The sequence below is a fragment of the Apteryx mantelli genome, chromosome 37 (genome assembly GCF_036417845.1).
Source record: "Apteryx mantelli isolate bAptMan1 chromosome 37, bAptMan1.hap1, whole genome shotgun sequence".
NCBI lineage: Eukaryota > Metazoa > Chordata > Aves > Apterygiformes > Apterygidae > Apteryx > Apteryx mantelli.
Window position 1 is genome coordinate 603244 of NC_090014.1, and position 21054 is coordinate 624297.

A 21054-nucleotide genomic window follows, 5' to 3' on the forward strand; every position below is an offset into this window, starting at 1 on the left:
GCCTGCCTCTCCGCCTGCCGCCCTCCCGCGCCGCGACTGCGCCTGCGCCGCCGCCCCGCCGCGCCGAGCCGCCGCCTCGCGACGCCCCCGGCCGCCGCCCGCGCCTGCGCACTGCGCGCCGCGCCGCCGCACTGCGCCTGCGCCCGCCCGCCGCCGCGCACGCGCGCGCCAACGGCCGCTCCCCCCCGCCTCTCCCGCGCAGCTACCTCCGAGGGCGGCTGACGGGCGGCGGGCAGGGCCTGGCCGCGGCGGGGGGGGGGCTCCGCCCGCCGCGAGGCACCGTTAATTTGTGGATTTGTTTATTTCTCGGCTCCCGCTTTCCCCTCTGCGCCACCCCCCGGCCTCCTCCCTCCAGTGCGCACGCGCGCCCCTGGCGCGTCGCGCTCGGCGCTACGGCGCGTGCGCCGGAAGGCAGCGCGCTTGCGCCGTCGCCCCCGCCGCGTTACGTCGTCCCCTTGTGCCCCCGGCGCATGCGTGATGCCCCTTTCCCCTCCCCCCCGCCCAACGCGCGAACGCCGTCAGCCCCGCCGACGTGCGCAGCGGCCTGCTCGCGCGGCTCGTGAGCCCCCGCCCGCCCGGGCTCACTGTGCCGATTTTCCCATTGGCCTCGCTCCGCCCTATCCCAAGGCGGCGAGAGTACGGCCGGCTCTATTCTACCTAGCGACGGGGAAAAGCTGCCTTCTTATTGGGTGGGCGGTGCGTGAGGCACGCCGCGGTCCTTTCCCACTCGCTTCCCGCCTAGAGGGCCGCGGCGGCCATTTTGTCGCCGCTGCTGAGGCGAGAAAGGCGCGTGACGGGCCGAGGCTACCGTGCCTCCGCCATCCCGGGCAGGGGGCGAGAGCCCTCGGTAGCCGGGCTGGTGGAGGGCCGGGAGCAAAGTGACCCCGCCGGGGTAATGCCCGGAGCCCTGTGTGAACAGGGCTCAAACGCCATCCTTGGTGCACACCAATTTAAATAAAAATGGTCATTTTACTTTGAGTTGACTAAAACCGTGAAAACTGTCTTATTTATGAGCAGGGCTCTTACTATTTTGAGCTTTAGATGTGGCTACCAACTGACACTTGTATATTAAATTACACAGGGAGAACTCACATTTTATTAGCTTTGTTTCAATCCAGTTTAAGTCAAACTGGGACAGTTTCCTTGCCGGGGGTGTGTGTGTGTCATACTCCTTTTAGTCCCAAAACTTAAAAGTGGCTTAATGACACAAACAGAAGATCCAGCGATGTTGCAGCTGGCCACATTCAGGCTTGAAATAACATTAACTATTTGGAGTTACCGTCACCCAGGGACACAGTTGGTCTTTTCCCCAGCTGCAGGAGCAAAGATCCAGCTGATCCTGTCTCCCGAATTGCTGGAGAAAGCCCCTGGGGATGGTATTTTAGATGGTCAATGGCAATGCGACTTTTGCATCCATTTTGCTTCTTACAGCAACCGAGGTGACACAAAGCATTTAAGCAACTCCGATTTACTGATTTCTTATCCCAAGAGAAGCAAACGGGCCATGCTAAGAACAAGAAATATTGCTCGAGGACCAAGTAACAGCAGACGCCGGCAGATGGACACGGGGAAAAGCAGGACCAGATGGCCGGCATCGCCTGCAAGCTGCTGCCTGGCTGGACGCAGCGAGGGGTTGCTTCCTTTTGGCTGTTCCTGGCCAAAAACAGGCAGAAAGACACCAGGTCTCAGTGTGAATCCACAACATAGGGCACCACCCCTTACGGCAGCAGTTATTCGCCTCCCTTGTAAAACACCTTTTGAGTTCAGTTATCAGTTTTGGCCACCAAGCCTTGCTTTAGCTTTTTTCCCACAAGATTATCTGGCCCCGTTTAATCTACCATTTTCCGCCTGGGAAGGTACTAGTGCCATGTAATCAATTTACCTCTTGCCCTTGCTCTGATAAGTAACTTTAAATTTTCCAGGCTCTGGCTGCCAGCTCTTCCCTGCTGCTCTCCAGTCACTCCAAGGCTCTTCCGTGTGCTTTCCCGCAGCCCTTTGGAGGTGCGGGATGATATGCACTAAACCCCTATTGCTCTCCTGCTTTTTAAACTAGTATTATATTGGGGGTGGAGCAGGAGAAAAGAGGCACCTATTTTAAGATTTTTGTTGTTGTTGTTGTTTTTAAGGGGGAAGCCTGTGAGGTTGATGAACTCCAAGAAGTGAGATTACACAGCATGAAGATAAGCCAGGAGCAAAGAAAGGAAAGGAGCAAAGGAAAATGCAAGCCAGGTATCAGGGCAGTACGTGAGGAGGGGGAAGAGACCCCTCATTCCCGGGAGCTGGGCAAAGCACTGGTGCAGGTGGCAAACGAGCCTCTGCAGGGATCCGGTAATTTGCCTTCCACAAACTTTCAAATCAGCAACACCACAGCAGATATAAACAACAGGATTAATGTTTTGGGGGTTGCTTTTATTTTGCAGTGCCACAGCCACCTTTCTGCCTCCCAGGATTTGGCTTCCACCACTGCTGTTGGCAGCACAAAGAAGGAAACAGGTTGCAAGAAAGGGACCAAGCACAAAATGGCCGTGGGCCTGCAGCCAGCAGGACTGTGCACGGTGGCCCTGGTCCTGTGCGCATGGATGGCACCAGCGCACCGGACCCGCTCAGCAGCACCTTGGCACGTGCTCGCCGATGGCAACAGCCTCTCACCGTTAAAATAACATTCACAACAAAGTCGCATGTCCCACATAGGTGCTTAGTTATATACAGAATTTGCCCCTCTCCTATCCTTGGATTTTTTTTTTTAAGAACAAAAATATAAACACTGACAGGGATATTTAATTTATGATGTTGCTGCATGATAGAAAACACTTTAAGTGGGTTTTCCTGGCCCTTCAGGTGGGGGTCACCATCTTCAGGCATTCACCAATGTTTTGTGCCTTGGCAAAACCTGAGGGATGCTGAAAAGTGGGAGATCCCATCTTTATGTCACTTAGAGCAGGGACAGCAGTGTCAGCTGCCGAACGTCCTTTTCCTACTGGTACAACTCAAAGATACAAATCAGGGAAATTGGGGGGGGGGGGATTGGTTCAACCCCAGGCTATTTACATGCCTGATAAGTGACCAGCTACTTTTATTATTTTTAATCTGAAAGTTTAAAGCTGTTACAAATTTTTTTTTTTTTAAACCATAACACCTCCTATGCTCTGGGGCACAGAATTAGTGGGAGGGGAAAAAAGAAAAGAACACTAAAGTACATTAGGACTAATAGCGAACCTTCTGCCACAGGTTTCCAAGTCGGGCTCTCAGAGGCCAGACTGAGCCCTAACGTAAAAGCAGATTATCAAGCATCTGCCACCAGCAGCTTTTGGCACCTTTCTGCAAAACAGCACGGGTTCTGCAAAACAAACGGGGGGGGGGGGGGGCGGATGGCAATAGGAAATCACAGCCGGGGCAGCAACCTGCGCTGGGATGCACCGGCCACCCCCGGCCTGGCGCAGTGAGCGGCAGCGGCATCTCCCGGTCACATGGTGCCTGCTCCCCGCCTGCATTTCCAGGTCAGGCCACGCAGGAAGCAGCATGAAACCCGGCAGCTGCTGAGCAGCAGCAGTGCAGCTGCCCCATGGCCGCAGCGGCGCAGGTACCAGCCGGGGGGGGGGGGGGGGGTGGTTTGGGGCCGCTCCTGGGAGGTCGCTTCCCAGCGCAGCCTCACTCCGGGCCCCTCGGCAGCTAGAGCCGCTGGAGCAGCGCCTGCGGCAGGCTCAGCGCTACAAGGAGGAGGGCAACGGCTGCTACCAGGCAGGGCGGCCGCGGGAGGCCGCCGGGCGCTACCACCGGGCACTGCTGCAGCTCCGTGGGCTGGAGCCCCGGCTGCCGCCACCGCTGCAGGCGCTGGGCACCTGGCCCCAGCCCCCTACGACGCCCCAGCAAGAGGCCACGCTGCGCCGCATCCAGACAGACTGCTACAACAACCTGGCGGGTGAGCAGGGCTGGAGGGGGGCAGTGGGAAGGGGGGGGGGCACACGTGGGACCCCTCCTCACTGACGCTTGCCCGCAGCCTGCCTGCTGCGCATGGAGCCGGTCAACTACGAGCGGGTGAAGGAGTACAGCCTGAAGGTGCTGGAGCAGCAGCCCCGCAACGCCAAGGCCCTGTACCGCGCTGGCGTGGCCGCCTACCACCTGTGCGACTATGAGCAGGCGCAGCGTTGCCTGGCCCAGGCGGCACAGCTGCAGCCGCGAGGTGAGCGGTGGTGCAGGGGGAAGGCGGCGGTGGCAGGGGGGGCCCCAGCTCACCCTCCGCTCTCCCCTCCGCAGACACCAGCGTGAAGCACTACCTGGAGCTGGCGGAGTCACAGCTGAGTGCTTACTGGCAGAAGGAGAAGCAGCTCTACGCTGGCATGTTCAAGTAGGGGCAGCCAGGACGATGCTGTGGGTCTCCAGGACGGAGCTGCGCATCCCACCATGTCCCCCGCTTCCTGCAGGGAGACGCATCCTGCCGTGCCCCGTCCTGGGGCGGCTCAGCATCTCGGCCCTGCCCAGCCTCCGGAGCGCCCATTCCCGTCCCAACGCCATGGGAGGACGCAGGCAGCCCGTGCTGCGGGCTCGGCACAGAGGCCCCTTTTTCCCCCTTCGCCATCCCGGCAGCTGCTGGATACACAAGCAACTGTCCCTCAGACCCATCATCACCTCCTCCTCCTCCTGCTTTGAGCAAACAGATCCCAGAGAGCAGCCGAGCTGTTTGCTCTGCCCTGTCCCTGCTCCTTGGCAGGTATCGCACACGCAAACTGTCCCTGCCTCCAGCCGCGCACTGCCCCAGGGCCCAGCCACGGCCTTGCTGCTCGGCACACGGACTCGAGGTTTCCTGGAAATAAAAATGGAGCCGGAACCTCCCATCACGGTGTTTAATGCTTGCTCTTTAGGGGCCGGAAGGGGCGGCTCACCATCCGCTTCAGCTCCTTGAAGGAGCGGGCCCGGCGCAGCCGGGAGATGCCGGGGCCTGGTGTGGCCGCACCGCGTGGCGGGAGGGCACGGCCGAGGAGCCGGCACCCGGCATCCGCCTCGCCAGGGAAGCAGGAGTCCATGGAGAAGGCAAGGTGGTGGCCGAGCGGGGCAGGGCAGGGCTCGGTACCCTCCCGCCGGCCAGAGATCTCCAGCACTGAGAGCCATTTGTGCCGCCCGGGGGCCTGGGGGCCCGGCGCCACTGCACAGACGTTCACCCCCGAGCTGCAACAGGTGCCCTGCTCGCCAGGCTGGCGGCAGAGGGTGATCCGGCGCAGGAGCCCCCAGGGACCAAGCCAGCTCTTCTCTGCACCCTCCGACGCCTTCACCAGCTCCCGGGAAATGTGCTTCCCGTGGTAGAGCCTCTCGCGGTCAGTGCCATCCCCTCCCCAGGGGGGAGCTGGGAGCCCCAGCACCCTGGCCGGCCCCTCCAGCAAGAGCGGCTCCAGGAGCTCCACCATGAGCTCCCCGGACTGGACGGAGCCCATGGAGGAGGCAGCGGAGCTGTGCCCGCCCGGGATCTCCAGCCCGGCAGTGTCACGTGCACCCTCGGCATACTCCACGGAGCGGAGGTGGGAGCAGGTGGAGATGCGCCTGCGGATCTTCCAGCCTGCCGGTGGCCCCGCACCCAGCGGGGAGCTGCAGACAGAGGAGAGCGACCGGCTCTTCTGCTGGCCCACGAGGTGCCCGGGCTCGGGGCAGCTGCTGGCTGCACGGCACTTGTACCGCAGCACCAGCGCTGAGATGTAGCGGTCCAGCCGGGCCCGACACTGCTCCGCTGAGAGTGCGGGGGTGCACCGGGGAGCGCTGGCGGGCAGGGTGGCCGGCAGCGGGGCTGGCCGCTCACGGCGGGGCGGGCCAGTGAAGAGGGGGCTCTGCAGGGCCACAGCGTGCAGCGGGCTGGGGTAGCGGTAGATCTCACTGGTGCTGCGGGACACCAGGTCGCGCTCGTAGGGTGGCTGCTGTAGGCAGGCGTCTCCCAGGCTCCAGATGGACTCCAGGTCCCCTGTGAGCAGGAGGGAAGTGGGTGACACCGAGCCGCTCGGGGAAGACCGGCTGTTCAGCCCCCCCGTCGTGGACAATGCTGCCCCCCGACTCACCGGTGGAGACGGGGCGCGGGGTGCCCGCCGGGCACCGCAGGTGGAGGAGGTGCACAGCAGCCTCATCGGCCGAGCATGGGCGGGAGCGGGATGGCGAGCCAGGGCCCTCGCTGCGCACTGAGGGGCACGAGTCCGACAGAGAGCCCATCTCGTAGAAGCCTGTTGGGGGAAGCAGAGGGTGAGCGCAGGGCCGCCGGCCCCAGGTGGGCACCGGGGGAGTCCCGGGACCAGGCCTACCTGAGCTGGGCCGGGAGTCAGTGTCCACCACAGTAGTGGTCCCGGGGGCGACGGTCTCCATCCCCCCGGGGGGCGGCGGCTCCAGCTTCGCAGGGTCCCCCAGCGGGTCCTCAGAGCGGCTCCAGTGCAGCTTCCCCAGGGGCAGCTCCCGGGGTCCGTCCTGCGGGGAAACACAGCCCATCACCACCGGCGGCGGCAGCTCCCGATCCCCCGGCCATGGAGCCTGCCGCAGCGCCTCACCAGCTGGCCGAGGGCTCCGTGCACCGCGCCGCGCTGCACCGCCCACAGCAGCTCCAGCTCGCGCAGCCCCGCCAGCCCAGCCCGCAGCCGCTCGCCCAGGCGGCCGCGCTCGGGGCCGCCGCACCAGGACATGGCGGCGGCGACGACACCGGGGCGCGGACAAAGGGGCCGCTTTTGAACGGGTCACGTGGGGGCGGGCCGCCGCCGGCCGCCGCCGGATTGGCCGCCGGCGTGGGGGCCACGCCCCGCAGGGCGGGGCGAGCGGTGCCCCCACCCCATGGCCCCGCCCCCTCCGAACCCGCGGACACCACGGCGGCGCCCCGACGTTGCTATCACCGCCACCAGCAGCGCCCGGGCGCCCCCACCCGCCACGCTCCGCGCAACAAACCTCGGCCGCCCCCGCAACCCCCGAACCCAGCTCCGCTCTGTCTTTCACCAGCAGCAGCATCCTCCCGGGGGAGGTGCACCGTTCCCGGAAGCACTGCAATACCGGGACGATGCGCGGAGCGGAGGGAGCAAGCTCCGGGTCCAACTCCCGCGACCAAAAATCCGTTTAATATAAAGTCCTCTCATCGAGGACGTATCAGATATTAAACTGATAAGAACAGATACTACACTTGATCTTAGCCAAAAGGCCGAGAAGCGATGCCCCCAACTGCCCGCACCACGCGTCTCCCCGCGCCCCGGCCACATCCACCGCACGGACACCGCCGCCCCAACGACCCCGCCGCCCGCTCCCTTGCCCTCAGGCTCCGGCCCGCCCGCCGCGGCGCCGCCCCACCGGGTCCGTCCCGCCGGGGACCCCCGAGCGGCGCCTCTGCGGGTCGGTTGGAGCCTCCCGGCGTCCCGTTCGGCTCCGTAAGAGCCTGATTTGCATGTCCCGCCCCTCTATTTGCAGCCATCCCGCACCGCTGCGATTTGCATACGCCCCGCCCGCCCCGCTCCTCACGCCGGTTTCCCTGTCCCGCGCTCATCTGCATGTCCCCGCCCCCTTGCCCTCACCGTGAGCCGTCCCGATTGACACCCGTCCCTGATTTGCATACGCCCCGCCCCCGACCGCCCGGCAGCCACGGTCCCGCTGGGAACCGGCTCCCTCTCCTGCGCCGCTCCGCGCCCGCTCCTGCTTCGGCGGCTCCCGGCGGCGGCAGCGCTCTCGGCCCGGGGCCCCGCAGCGCCCGGACGCAGCGCGGTGATGTGGCGGGTCATGACAGGGTTAAGTTGGAGGGGAATTGCAAGTAGCAAGCCGTGGGAAAAGGGGAACGGGGGAACTGTTACCAGCTCGGACAAGAAGGAGTCTCAACAGGAGCCTCAGACAAACATACCCAAGGACACCGGTGCAGCTGGGAATGATACATCCTGAGAAAGTACAGATAAACCAGCAAAAGCCAGTGGGAACCAAGGTTAAGAACAAGACAGCTTTTCTCTAACTAGGAAGCAAGCAGCAAAGTACAAGGCATGATCGCTGCGTGCGTGATCGGTGCAATGATTGGCTACCTGTGACGTAATCTGCATAATGATTGGCTTAGCAAAGTGTATCTGTGAAATCGCTGAAGTAGCTAACTTTTTGGTATAAGTATGTGTTAGAATAAACAATCAGGGTCTCAGGACGCAAACCCTCCTGAGTCCGTGCTTTAATCCGCCACAGGGTGACGAAGGCAAAGAGCGGCTGGAGAGCGAGCGCCGGAGAGGCGGTTCCCCGTCCCGGATGGTTTCGCCTTGCCGCTAGCGGCACTGGCTGCCCCGGCGCGGGCCCAGGCGCTTAGAGAAGCAGCCGGCAGCGCCCGGCGCCCCCGCGGGCTCCGACACCGCCACCGGCAGCGCCCGGGCGCCCCCACTGGCGACCCGCCACGCTCCACGCAGCAGCTCCCAGCCGTCACCGCACGCAGCTCCGCTCTGTCTTTCACCAGCAGCAGCATCCTCCCGGGGGAGGTGCACCGTTCCCGGAAGCACTGCAATACCGGGACGATGCGTGGAGCGGAGGGAGCAAGCTCCGGGTCCAACTCCCGCGACCAAAAATCCGTTTAATATAAAGTCCTCTCATCGAGGACGTATCAGATATTAAACTGATAAGAACAGATACTACACTTGATCTTAGCCAAAAGGCCGAGAAGCGATGCCCCCAACTGCCCGCACCACGCGTCTCTCCGCGCCCCGGCCACATCCACCGCACGGACACCGCCGCCCCAACGACCCCGCCGCCCGCTCCCTTGCCCTCAGGCTCCGGCCCGCCCGCCGCGGCGCCGCCCCACCGGGTCCGTCCCGCCGGGGACCCCCGAGCGGCGCCGCTGCGGACCCCGCGGATGCTCCCGAAGGCACCCGCGGCTCGGCAGAAACTTGATTTACATACGCACCGCCCTCTATTAGCATACGCCGCAGCCTCGCTTTTCCCCGCGCCCCGCCCTGATTTGCATACACCCGCCCAGGCGCCCCGCGCGCTGCCTTATTTGCATGTGCTCCGCCCCCCTTCCCGAGCGCACCGCCCTCCGCCCGCCCCACCGAGCCCGGCGGCCGCAGCGCCCCCACGGGGGCCCAGCCCGGCCCGGCCCTGCCGGCAGCGGCGGCCCGTCCTCCCCTCCCCGGCGCTCGGAGCCCTCCTCTCGTCTGGGAGTAACTCCCGGGCACGGCCCCGCCGCCGTGAGCTTCCACAGCGCCGTCCCGGCAGCGACCCGCTGTCCCGCCCCGGGGCCCGCAGCGCCTGCACAGAGTCCCGGCGGCGCCCAGCCCCGTCCCCGTCCCCGACACACCACGGCGGAGCCCCGACGTCGCCATCCAGCGCCCCCGCAGGCTCTGACACCGGCAGCGCCCAGGCGCCCCCCCCCCACCACGCTGCAGTTCCCAGCCGTCACCGCCCAGCTCCGCTCTGTCTTTTACCAGCAGCAGCATCCTCCCGGGGGAGGTGCACCGTTCCCGGAAGCACTGCAATACCGGGACGATGCGCGGAGCGGAGGGAGCAAGCTCCGGGTCCAACTCCCGCGACCAAAAATCCGTTTAATATAAAGTCCTCTCATCGAGGACGTATCAGATATTAAACTGATAAGAACAGATACTACACTTGATCTTAGCCAAAAGGCCGAGAAGCGATGCCTCCAGGTTCCCCCACCACCCGTCTCCCCGCGCCCCGGCCACATCCACCGCACGGACACCGCCGCCCGACACCCGCCGTCCCCAACTGTCGCCCCCGGCGCCCATGCCCACCCGGCCCGACCCGATCCACCCGGGTCTGCGCCCCGGAACCGGCCCGCACAGCGCTGTTGCGGGCCCGGCGGGGCCTCCCGGCGTCCCGTTCGGCTCCGTAAGAGACTGATTTGCATGACCCCGCCCATCTATTTACATCCATCCCGCCCCGGCACTCGCCAGACCCCGCCCCTCCCGCGGGCAGAGCTGAGCAAAGGCGCGCGGCTGCGGGAGCTGCTTTATTGAGCGCGACGCGGCGCCGGACCGGATCCAACCGGACCGAACCCGACCGAGCCGGACCGAGCCGGAGCGGGGCGGGCGGGGCCGGGTCACAGGTCGCTCTCGCCGTAGAGCGCGTTGGAGAAGGAGACGTAGTCGAGGGCACCAGCCACAGCATCAGCCCCCACGTACTTCACCATGCGGCTGATGCAGTACTCAGCCTGCTCAGCTGGCAGCTCCCGCCGCAGCTCCTCCACCGTGATGTAGTTCTGCAAGGAGCCTGGCGTGAGGGGGTGTCCCCACGGCAGGGGGGGACACATGGTTGTCCCGTCCCACCAGCACCCCCGCTGCTGCCCCCTTGTTCCAACCGACCTTGTCCCCCGCCAGGATCTTGAAGGAGGCTATGACCTGCTCGGCCGTGTCAGTCTCGGCTGTCTCCCGGGTCATGAAGTCGATGAAGGCCTGGAAGGTTACGACCCCTGTGTTGTTGGGATCCACCAGCATCATGATCCGGGCAAACTCCACCTCGCCCTGGGGAGAGACGCAAGGGAGGGGATCAGAGGGGGGGGACGCTGGGGGGGGACGCTGTGACGGGGCCACGCGGGGCCCTTACCAGGTCATAGCCCATGGAGATGAGGCAGGCGCGGAAGTCGTCCGGGTCCATCATGCCGTTCCTCTTCTGCAGGGGGCGAGAACGGGCGTCACAGTGCGGGGTCCCTCGCTCCATCCCCCCGTCTGTCCCCCCCCCCCAGCTGCGCCCCCGTCCCCGCGGGCCCACCCGATCAAAGTGGTTGAAGGACGCCCGGAACTCGTTCATCTGCTCCTGGCTGATGCCCTTGGCGTCGCGCGTCAGGATCTGGTTCTCCACCTCGTTGATGGTCCGCGCCACCGTGGTCAGCAGCTGCTCCCAGCCCACGCGGATGTGCTGTGGGCGACAGGGCTGTCAGAGCCGGCACCACCCCCCCTCCACGTCTCCCCACGGCTCCGCAGCCCCCCCAGGACCCCAACTCATGTCCTGGCTCCCCACCTCTCCCCGGTCCCCTCAGGACCCCCTTCATGCTCCCAGGCATCACCGTTGCCCCCCCAGGACCCCCCCCAGCACACACCTCCATGGTGTAGTTTGTGTGCCGGTTGTCGAAGACCAGGGCCTCCTGGATGAGCTGGTGGTCGCCCTCCAGCTTGTCAATGTTGGACTTGTAGTTGATGATGTTCTGCTCGTGCTGCTTCAGGCGGCTCATCTGGTCCTCCAGGGAGCCGCTGGCGTCCACTGAGACACGGCCGAGCTCCTGCCGCAGCCACGGGCGCCGTCAGAGGGGCCCAGGCATCCGGCCGGCCCCGCTGCGCCCCGCTCCACAGAAACCCCCCCCCCCCCGCACCTCCATCTTGGTCTGGATCCAAGGCCCGATGATGTTGGCCTGGGCGGCAAACTGCCGCCGAAGCCGCTCGTTGCTCTGCTGGCGGGAGAGCTCCTCCTGCAGCGTCTGGTCGCGGTGGGGAACCAGCTGCTTCACCTGCGGGGAGAGGAGAGGAGAGGAGAGGAGCAGGGTGAGGGGCTGCGCGCGCCCGCAGCCTGCCCGCACGGCTCCCTGCTGCCCCGGCTCCCCGCTCACCATGTCCCACTTGCTGGTGATGTCCAGGTGGGTGAGGCTCGTGTAGGGGTTGCCCCCGCTCAGCTTGATGCCGTACGTCTGCGCGATCTTCTGGATCTCCCCGTAGATGCCCACGATGGCCATCCGCTCCCGGTCGGCCTCCGGCAGCGTCGCCTTGAACTGCTCGTGGGCCGTGATCAGGCTCTGCGGGGGCAGCACGGGAGACCCCAGCCCAGTGGGCCCAGGCGTCCGGGGACCCCGCTCCAGGCCCCCCCCTCCCAGGGGCCCCGGCGTCCCGGCACCTGTATCTCCTCGATGCTGTGGACGATGAACATGTCCTGCAGGTCCTCCACGGCCCCGTCCATCCAGTTGTTGAAGGGGGCCGCTCGCTTGGCGAACTCCAGGTACAGCTGGTCGATGGTCTCCAGCAGCTTCTCCGTGCGCTGCGGACGGGGGGCTGGTCAGGGGCGGCCGGAGCAGGGATGCTGGCCCCGGAACGGCGATCCCGGACCGCCGCCGCCGCTGCCCCGCACACCTCCAGGGCGTCCCGGCGTTTCTGCGTGAGGGTCCCCAGCGTGTCCCACTGGTCGCAGATGACCTGGCACCGCGCGTTCACCGTCGCCGCGTCGTGGTAGTCCAGCTCACTGCGGGGCGGGGAGAGGGGGTGAGGGCGGCCCGGACGCCGGGGCTCCCTGGCTGGGCCGTGAGGTCCGCTGCCAGTGGCGGTGGCGGTGGGGAAGGGGCCAGGCCGCCGTACTTGAGCTCCTGGGCGATGGCGGCGATCTGCTCCACGCGGTCCTGGTGGGCGGCCAGGTCACTCTCGAAGGCCTCGTGCCGGCGCAGCAGGGCCCGCACCTCAGTGAGCGAGGCCGCCTCGTAGTCCCGCTGCGACAGCAGCTCCTCCTTGCCTGCGGAGGGGTGAGGCTCAGCCCCCGGGGGGTGGCAGGACCTTGCTGGGGTCCCCAGGGGGTGGCAGGACCTCATGGGGGTCCCAGGGGCCATTGAGGACCTCGCAAGGGTCCTGGGGGGGCAGTGGAGACCTCGCGGGGGTCTCCGGAGGGTCCCGGGGCCCCATGCTCACCCCGCGTCCAGCTCTCGTGCAGCGTCGCCTTGTGCTTGAACTTCTCGGCCAGGTGGTCGAGGCGCTGCAGGCGCCGGATCTCGGTGAGCAGCCATTCCTCGTAGCCCTTCTCCACCTGCTCCAGCCCCTTCCAGGCGTTGGCGATGTCCTGCCGCCATGAGGGGCTGTGAGCGGCTGCTGCCGCCGGCCCCGGTCCCCCGCCGCCGCCCGCTGTCCCCACCGCCCCGGCTCACCGACACCATCTTGCCCTCGGAGGGCATGAAAGCAGGGCGGTTGCTGAGGCGCAGCTTGGTCTGCAGCGTGTTGAAGTTGATCTCCAGCTGGCACTTCTCCTGCACGCGTGGTGGCTTGTGCACGCGCCGGTAGTCGCGGAAGTCCTCCAGCTTGCGCTGCATGGCGGCCATGCTGGTCTCGGGCGCGCGGTTCTCCAGCCAGGGCACCGTGCGGCGGATCCACTCCAGGAGCTGCGGAGACAGCGGGTGGGGGGGACGCCAGTGGGCGGGGGGGGACACCCAGGTGCCCACCGGGGACCCAGGCGCCCTGGCGGGGAGGGGGAACGTACCTCGCTGGCCAACTTCTCGTACTCCTCCATGAGCTTCTCGTTCTCCTGGTTGACGGCCAGCACTTTGCAGATCCTGTTGGCGGCTGTCTCGGCCTGGGGGGGGAGACGCCGTCAGGGTGGGCGCGGGCAGCGCCACCCCACCGCGCCGCCCCACCGCAGACTCTCCGCGCCGCCCAGCCTCACCTGCTCGGCGCCGGCGAAAGCGTGGTAGAAGCAGGACACGTAGGTCATGATGGCCTTCTCGTCCGGCTTGGGGGTGTTGACGATGTCTGGGGAGGAGGAGGGGGGGAGAAGAGAGGCTGGGCAGGGCTCTCCGGAGCCCCCCGGGGGCCCAGGCGTCCGGGTTGTCCTCTGCTGCCCCGCTGGGACTGAGGCGCCTCCCTGCCCGCCCCGCACCTTCGGCGTCCAGCATTTTGGGGATGTCCAGGTACTTCTCGGCCACCTCGAAGGCCGTGTTGAGGTTGCCGATGGGATCGTCCTGGGGGCAGAGGGGGGTCAGGGCCAGCCGGGGCCTCTGGACCCCCCTAGATCCTGCCGGATCCCCCCCCGGATCCTGCTGGTACCTTGCGGAGCTTGGCGTAGTCGATGAGGTCAGGGCGGTGGCGGTGGATGAGGGCGCAGAGGGCCAGGCCGTCCTTCCAGCTGCGGGAGGCGGCGTGAGAGGCGGCCTGTGCCCCGAGGTCCCCCGGCGTCCCCGCGTCCCCCCTGAGGTCCCTGCGTCCCCCCTGGCGTCCCCGTGTCGTCCCGTCCCCCGAGGTCCCCACCTGATGTGGAAGTTCTGCACGTTGACGTTGCGGTACGGGGCCGTCTTCCGCTGGCACCAGAGCAGCAGCCCCTCCTTGGCCGAGGTCTCTGCGGGGGGACGCGGGGGTCAGGGCGGCCCCAGGGGACATAGGACACGGGACATGGGACACGGGACGGGGCGTCTCGCCCTCTCACCCTCCACGGAGATGTCCTGGATGGCGAAGCGCAGGATGATGGTCCAGATCATGCCCAGCGTCATCTTGAGGTTCCCGTCGACGATTTCTGGGGGCAGAGAGCGGCGTCGAATGGGGATGGACAGACGGACCCCGGGGTCCCCCGTGTCCCCGAGCCCCCCCGTCTCCATCCCCGTCCCTACCCTCGGCCCCGATGGAGACCAGCTTCACCCCCTTGCTGGCGATGAAGTCCAGGGCCTTGTTGACGTTGGCAATCTTGTGGAAACGCATCTTGCCCTTGTCCGGCTTTGGCAGCCGCTCACCTGCGGGGGGGGACAGGGGGACGAGGGGCCGGTGAGGGGGGACGTGGGGATGCCCCGCGGGGATGCTGCGGCCCTGCCGCAGCCCTGCCGCAGCCCTGGGATGTCCCCGCTCACCGGAGATGACCTCCAGCAGCAGCATGAGCTTCAGCCCGTTGCGGAAGTCCTCCTCGATGTTCTCGATCTGGGTCCCGGCCTTGCGCAGGTGGGAGTTGCACCAGGCCGTGAACGTCTGCGGGAGAGAAGGGGGTTGGGGGGGGGGAGACGGGGATGCTCGGGGGGACGATCCCGTCCCTGGGCGCCACCTGCACCCCTGGGGGACGCGCGGCCCCATGCACACACATGCAAACGCCCTCCGTCCCTGTGCACGTGTGTGCAAACGCCCTCTGTCCCCGTGCACGTGCGTGCAAACACACACCGTCGGCAGAGCCGCGCACCCCCGAGGACAGACGCCTGTTTCAGTGCGATGCGTGGGAGAAACAGGCGTCGTGCGTCAACCCCTGCAAACAGCCCCCGGGAGGCAGGGGGGCCCAGGAGTCCAGGGCTGGAGCCGCTCGCCGGATCCTCTAAAAATACCCCGGGGCGGCGCCAGGGAGGCATCGCCCCTGCCACACCGCCGCTATTTTTAGGGGGGTTCCTGCAATTTCGCCGCGTCGTCGGATTGCAGGAGAGCCGCTTCCCCCCCCCCCCGGCTCCCTGGGAACGAATGCAGTGCCCGGCGGGTGCAACTTGATCCTCCGGCGGGGGGGGGCCCAGACGCCTGGGTCCCTCCTGGGCTGGGGAGGGGGGGCCCGGACGCCTGGGGGGCCCGGATGCCTGGGTCCCTCCTCGGGCGGCTGCTCTGCAGCGCGTCCCTGTGAGCCACAGGGGCTCCCAGCTCTGCTGAGCCCATAATGAGGAGGGGACCCTAGCGTCCGGGCGCCCCTGCTCCCCCCCCCAGGGACCCAGGTGTCCGGGGGGCCACCGTCCCTCAGCGCCGTCCCCTGGGAGGTGGCAGGACCGGGCGCCGGGCTGGAAAACACAGTCCGGGGCCGGGATCCCCCGGCTTAACCCAGGGTGGCCCCAGGCATCTGAGTCTGGCCCGCACCTTGGCAGAGGCTTAGAGGGATTTGGCCGGGGCCATCGCACGGAGGACACGTGCACAGGGGCACACGCGTTTGCACGGGGCTCTCGCACAGCAAATGTGTGTGCACGGGGCTCTCGCATAGCACACGCGTGTGCACAGGGCCCTCACACGGCAAATGTGTTTGCACGGGGCTCTCTCACGGCACACGCGCGTGCAAAGAGCTGCAAGCGGCTGCCCCCATGGTATATTTAGCCCGGGCCCTCCTGGCGCTGGCCCTGCTCCGGCGGCTCTCGGCTCGTGGCGATCCCAGCTGGGAACCGCCGTCCCCGCGCTGGCACCTGCCGCCGGGGCCTCCCTGAGGCACCGCTGGCTTCCCCCGCGCCCCCTGGGACACCCTGCTGCCCCCCATCCCCGTGTCCCGCCATGGCCCCTCACCTTCCGCTGCTGCTTCTCCCAGGCTGGGTCGAGCAGCAGGTCGCGGTCCCAGTCCTCCTCCTGCTGCATGTAGTCGTCGGCCACGTAGGGCAGCCCGAAGGGCGCCTGGCTCTCGAGGGCGCTCATGGCCGCGCCGTCCCTGTCACCGTCACCGTACCCGTGCGCTGCTTGCCCCGTGCGTCCGGCTGCCACGTGACCGGGCCCCACGGGCAGATATACACTGGGGGGGGCGGCAGGGGGGCCGGGGGCGGATCGGGTTCCCGCTCCCAAAGGCCACGGCGTGGGGGGGGGCGTGGAGCTGGGACAGCTGTGGGGACCCCGCCGCCACTGCCACTGCCACTGCCAGGGTGGGCACCGGGCCAGGACACCTGGGCCCTCTCGGCCGCCCAGGATGGGGCGCGGGGCGAGGACGCCGGGGCCCCCCGCTCCAGCCCTGGCTTTGCCCCCCGCCCCCCCGCTCCCACGTCCTGCTGCCCCCCAGAGCCGCAGCGGAGCAGCCCCCGGCACCTGCTCCCGACCCGCCCCCGGCTCCGGTTTCCCCCCCGGCTATTCTGGGCTCGGCTCCCCCAGCACCGCCCAGCAGCCAGGACTGGGGGGGCCCGGACGCCTGGGCCCCCTGGGGGGGGGAATGCACCTGTCTCTCCCCTCCCCATTCCCACCGGGGGTGCGGCAACGGCAAGGGGGGGGGTCACTGTGTTTCGTGGACTGCGGAGTCGCTCCGCGGCGCCGACACCCCTGCCAGCCCAACCCCCGACCCCTGACCCCTGACCCCGACTGGCCCAAAACTGACCGCAGAATACCTGACCCCAGGGACCCCCCCGGGGGCCCAGGCGTCCGGGGCCCCGCACCCCCCCCCAGGTCCACGGCACTCGCACGACTCCTCCAGGCAGCCTTTAATCTGGGGCAGAGCCGTCAGCGCCAGACGCTGCTCAGGGCCGGGCTGGATCCTGCTCCGGGGCCTGGGGAGAGCAGAGGGGCTGGAGTGGGCTGGGGCGCCGCGGCCCCGAACTGCCCCAGAGCCCCGATCTGCTGGACTCCTCACCTCGAAGAAGGCGTCGATGATGCGTTCGCTGGTGGTGGCGCAGGAGCAGAACTGCTGCTCCGCGTGCTCGATGGCGGTCAGGAGCCGGAGGTAGGAGAAGAGGAGCTGCTTCTCCCTGGGGACGGGGGGACGGGGATGGGGACGGGGACAGGGACGGATCCCGGCTGGCATCGCCCCCCCTCGCTGCCGCCGCTCACTTCTCAGTGCCCTCCACTCTGCGGGCCCAGCAGGACGCGAAGGCCTCCTGCTCCGCGGCCGGGGCGGCTGCGGGGGGAGATGGGGCTGCGGGAAGCGTCAAGCGCCAGTGGCGTCGCGGCTCCCCCTGGCCGGCTGCTTCCCCCCCCGGGGCTCACCACCGGCGTCGCCCTTCCCCACCGCCAGCTTCTCCACGCTCCGCTCCTGCAGGCGCAGCTTCTCCTTGCACGGGGGCGGGCGGGGGTGGCGTTATAGGAGGGGGCCCAGGTGTCTGGGCACCCCCCCCACCCCCCCCTCCCCAGGGACCCACCAGCTGCTGCTTCTCCTCCCGCTCCTTGAGCAGCGACATCTGGAAGTTGTCGATGAGGACGGCGATGACGAGGCTGCGGGAGGACGGGGTGAGCGGCGGCCTTGGCCCCATGGCGGCCCCACAGCAGCCCCACGGCAGCCCCAGCGGCCCCCCGCTCACTTAAGGAAGGTGAAGTACTGGATGAGGATGTAGACCATGAGGAAGAGGATGATGTAGCCGTAGCCTGCAGTGGGCGAGAGGGGAGCGTCGGCGGGGCCAGATGGGCGCCGGAGCCCCTGCCTGCCCTGGGGCCGCACCAGCCTGGGCGCTCTGGAGGTAGATGAGCGACCAGTCGTCGAGCGTGAAGAGCTGGAAGAGGGTGAAGACGGTGTTGAAGAGCTCCCCGAAGCGCTGCGGGTCCGAGCGCTGGAACAGGTCGCGCAGCAGCACGGAGAAGATGACCGGGACAGTCAGGGAAGAGCAGAGCGGGGCCGGCGCAGGGAGGTCTCTGAATTGTCCCCTAACAGCCCCAAAAGTGGCACTGAACAGCCCCCAAAACGGCCCAGCACCGTGCTCCGAAACGGACCTGAAACATCCCGAAAACGACCCAGAAACCAGCCCCTGAAACAATGCTGAACTGGCCCCAAATCGGGCTCCTCCCAAACCCTGACGCTGCTCCAAGCCATCCCCAAAGTGCCCCGGCCGGGCCCCGAATCGGCCCCCAAAGGATACAGAGGATGGTGAACATCATGAGCAGGATGGCGCCAAGCGAGCGCCCTGACAGCGCGAAGGTGCCCGTCACCTCCTTGAGGTTCTCCAGGATCCTGGGGGAAACAGGAACAGGGTGAGGATAACAGGGACAGGATGAGGATAACGGGAAGGGGATGAGGATAACGGGGACGGGTTGAGGATAACAGGGACGGAGCGAGGATAATGGGGACGGGACGAGGATAACGGGGCGCCTGCCGGGGCTGACCGCAGCGTGAGAAGCCGGTTGAGGATCTGGAGGGCGCGGACGCCCTTGAAGACGAGCAGGATGCGGATGATGGTGTTGGTCTTCAGGTAGCTCCAGACCCAGGGCTTCGCCATGATGAAGAGGAAGAAGTCCACTGTCATCACGGCCACCACGACCAGGTCTGGAGGAGGAAGAGGAGGAGGAGGAGGGTGGGTGACCCGTACGGCCGGCCCGGCCCCGGCGAGGGGACACGGGGACGGAGACTCACCCATGTAGTTCCAGAAGTCCCGGAAATAGTCGGTGCCCAGAGCCACCAGCTTGAGCGCCGCCTCGAAGAGGTACACGCAGAAGATGACTGTGTCCAGCACGGCGAAGAACCACTCTGCGGGGCGAAGCCGTGGGGCCAAGCTGTGGGGCCAAGCTGCGGGCACCCGCCGCCCCGGGCACGCGGCGGGGACGTTACCTCCGCGGACGCGCACGGAGATGAAGGACTGTGCCACGAGGGCGGCAGTGTGGGTGAGGATGATGGCGAGCACGGCCACCTCGAAGGGCAGGGCGCGCACCAGCGCCCGCAGCGGCACTCGGGCACTCCAGAGCTGGGTGGCTGCCTCCGCGCCCAGGCGGCCCAGCAGCAGCATGGCGCCGCGCCAGAGCTGCGCTGCCCGGCCGGGCCCTGCACCGGGGACGGGGCTCAGTGGGGGCCTGGCTCCGCTGCCACGGCCCCCCGCTGCCTGGCCCCCCGCTACCTCGGTGCCGCTGACCCTGGCGCTGCTGGGGGGATGAATCTGGCACTGCCCCCTTCTCTGCCGGCACCGTCAGGAAGTCCATGGCTGCGCTGCTGCTGCTGCCGTCGCCAGCCGGGCTCTAGAACCAGGGCCGGTGCCGCGGCAATGCCAAACGGCACCACATTGTTGCCCTGGTGCCATGGTGATGCCAAATGGCACCGCGTCATTGCCCCCGGGGCTGCAGCAATGCCCCAACAGCACTGTGTCGTCCCCCCCGGCACTGGGATGGCTCGAAGGTGCCCCGGGGCTGCGGCGATGCCCCCCTCCTGCCCCCCTAAAGCACCAAGACTCGGAGGAGGCTCAAGGGTTTATTTCAGACCACGCGGACAGCGACCACGGCCCGCGAGGCCGCCCGGATGGCGACCGCGACCCGATCTCCGCCGTGAAATCACGCGGACAGCAAATGCGGCCTGACTACCCGCCGCGAGGCCACGTGGACGCGAGCGGGTTCCCCCCTTGTCCGTCCCCATCGTTCCCGCGTGTCCCGGCGGCCTAGAGCTTGCGGTAGGCGCCGACGGTGAGGTCGAAGAGCCGGGGGTTGCAGACGTGGCCCTGCTTGTCGAGCAGGAAGTAGAAGGGGCGCCCCTTCACCTTGAGCGGCAGCGCGGCCCGCGCCTCGGCCCGGTGGGCGCCGCAGGACACGTGCCGCAGCGGCACCGTGAAGCAGCTGCCGCAGCCCAGCCCCAGTGGCGCGTGGGTGCCGATGGCCACGTGGCGGCCACCCTGCAGCAGCGTCACCTGCCGCACAGCACGCCGGGGGAACAGGCAGCCCGCCACCACGATCAGCGACCCTGTGGGGGCCGGTGGGGGGTGTGTGTCAGCACTGGTCCCACATCAAACTCCCTTCTCGGCTACAAAACCTCTGCCCGGACCTGCATCAACCCCCACCAGCCCTGAATCGTCCCCCCAGCCCCACACCAACCCCCCCCAGCCCCGAATCCTTCCCCTGAACCCACATCGACCCCCCTCCAGCCCTGAATCATCCTCCCGGACCCACAGTGACCCCCCCCAGCCCCCATCAGCCCCCGGCGTGACCCCCTGGAATAAACCCCCCCAAGGCCCCCAATATGACCCCTCCTGTCACTCCCAGGGTGAGCTGAGACCCCCAGTGTGACCCTTCCCTGTGATCTCTCATGACCCCTAGTATGACCCCCCTGTGACCTCCTGACCCCTGATGTGACCCCTCCCCCCCAGTCCCCCTACAACCCTTGGTGCAACCCCCCCCAGCCCCTGGGGTGACCCCCAACCTCCCGTGTAACCCCTGACCCTAGATGACACCCCCTCGGTACGACCCCCTGACTCCTCCTCTGACCCACACGGGCCCTGGGGTAACCCCTCCTGTGACCCTTCGTGTGTGACACCCCCTGACCCCCAATGTAACCCCTCGTGTGACCCCCTGACCCCACCTATGACCCCTCACGTATAACCCCGGTGTGACCCCCTGCCCCCCAGCGTGACCCCTCGTGTGACTTCTCTGCCGGTACCGAGGGTGAGGCAGGAGGCGGTGAAGCCGAGGCGCCACTTGTTGTCGCGGGGCCGCAGCGGGTCGTCGCCGGCGCCGGGGGCAGGCGCGGGGCGCAGCGCCGTGAAGGCAAAGTGCGCCAGGTAGCCCCAGAAAAGCCCCTGCCCCGCGCAGAAGAGCCCCACGAGCCGGAAGAAGCGGTCGCGCTCGTGGCGGAACAGCACCACGTCCCGCGGCACCGCGGTGTCCAGCGCCGCTGCCGCCGCCCGCGCCCGGCCCGCCGCCGCCGCCGCCATCGCTGCGCGGCTGCGGCGCCGCTTCCGGGGCAGCGCCGGGGCACCCGGAAGCGCTGGGGAAGCCACTTCCGCCTGCGCCGCCATCTTGGAGCCGGGCGCGAAGCCAGCTGCCCGCTCCCCCCCCCCCTTAAAGGCGCAGCGCACCACGAACG

General features: G+C 67.4%; 4 protein-coding genes and 3 non-coding genes across 10 annotated transcripts; 1 reads left to right on the forward strand and 6 right to left on the reverse strand.

Moving 5' to 3' along the window:
- The first annotated feature begins 3501 nt into the window (after window positions 1–3501).
- TTC9C (tetratricopeptide repeat domain 9C) lies at window positions 3502–4826 on the forward strand. Its single transcript, XM_067314816.1, has 4 exons — window positions 3502–3580; window positions 3670–3919; window positions 3998–4180; window positions 4255–4826. Exons 1-4 carry the CDS (start codon window positions 3563–3565, stop codon window positions 4347–4349), a joined length of 546 nt encoding a protein of 181 aa, XP_067170917.1. The 5' UTR covers window positions 3502–3562; the 3' UTR covers window positions 4350–4826.
- Window position 4827: 1 nt separating this feature from the next.
- LOC136995092 (dapper homolog 2-like) lies at window positions 4828–7169 on the reverse strand. 2 transcript variants are annotated; one of them, XM_067314815.1, is made up of 4 exons: window positions 6904–7169; window positions 6276–6435; window positions 6039–6197; window positions 4828–5944 (listed from the first exon to the last, which is right to left on the reverse strand). In XM_067314815.1, the coding sequence occupies exons 1-4, from the start codon at window positions 6961–6963 to the stop codon at window positions 4842–4844; spliced, it is 1482 nt and encodes a 493-aa protein (XP_067170916.1). In that variant the 5' UTR covers window positions 6964–7169; the 3' UTR covers window positions 4828–4841. The 2 variants fall into 2 exon arrangements, with proteins under 2 accessions (XP_067170916.1, XP_067170914.1); XM_067314813.1 differs by lacking the exon at window positions 6904–7169 and adding an exon at window positions 6516–6878.
- LOC136995101 (U2 spliceosomal RNA) lies at window positions 6972–7162 on the reverse strand. Its single transcript, XR_010886748.1, has one exon. It is a non-coding gene; the product is annotated as a U2 spliceosomal RNA (small nuclear RNA).
- A 1270-nt stretch (window positions 7170–8439) lies between the features above and the next one.
- Window positions 8440–8630, reverse strand: LOC136995100 (U2 spliceosomal RNA). The gene has a single exon (XR_010886747.1). It is a non-coding gene; the product is annotated as a U2 spliceosomal RNA (small nuclear RNA).
- A 776-nt stretch (window positions 8631–9406) lies between these two features.
- LOC136995102 (U2 spliceosomal RNA) lies at window positions 9407–9597 on the reverse strand. The gene has a single exon (XR_010886749.1). It is a non-coding gene; the product is annotated as a U2 spliceosomal RNA (small nuclear RNA).
- A 412-nt stretch (window positions 9598–10009) lies between these two features.
- On the reverse strand, window positions 10010–16041 carry ACTN3 (actinin alpha 3). 3 transcript variants are annotated; one of them, XM_067314833.1, is made up of 21 exons: window positions 15879–16041; window positions 14495–14609; window positions 14261–14380; window positions 14080–14166; window positions 13905–13992; window positions 13704–13782; window positions 13537–13618; window positions 13324–13409; window positions 13141–13233; window positions 12812–13042; window positions 12579–12726; window positions 12255–12405; window positions 12033–12141; window positions 11800–11940; window positions 11519–11701; window positions 11285–11419; window positions 11015–11194; window positions 10687–10833; window positions 10522–10587; window positions 10281–10439; window positions 10010–10177 (listed from the first exon to the last, which is right to left on the reverse strand). In XM_067314833.1, exons 1-21 carry the CDS (start codon window positions 16002–16004, stop codon window positions 10019–10021), a joined length of 2685 nt encoding a protein of 894 aa, XP_067170934.1. In that variant the 5' UTR covers window positions 16005–16041; the 3' UTR covers window positions 10010–10018. The 3 variants fall into 3 exon arrangements, with proteins under 3 accessions (XP_067170934.1, XP_067170933.1, XP_067170932.1); XM_067314832.1 differs by having other exon boundaries at window positions 10522–10833; XM_067314831.1 differs by having other exon boundaries at window positions 14261–14609.
- Window positions 16042–19439: 3398 nt separating this feature from the next.
- On the reverse strand, window positions 19440–21001 carry TMEM223 (transmembrane protein 223). The gene is made up of 2 exons (XM_067314806.1): window positions 20629–21001; window positions 19440–19935 (listed from the first exon to the last, which is right to left on the reverse strand). Exons 1-2 carry the CDS (start codon window positions 20984–20986, stop codon window positions 19637–19639), a joined length of 657 nt encoding a protein of 218 aa, XP_067170907.1. The 5' UTR covers window positions 20987–21001; the 3' UTR covers window positions 19440–19636.
- Window positions 21002–21054: the final 53 nt, after the last annotated feature.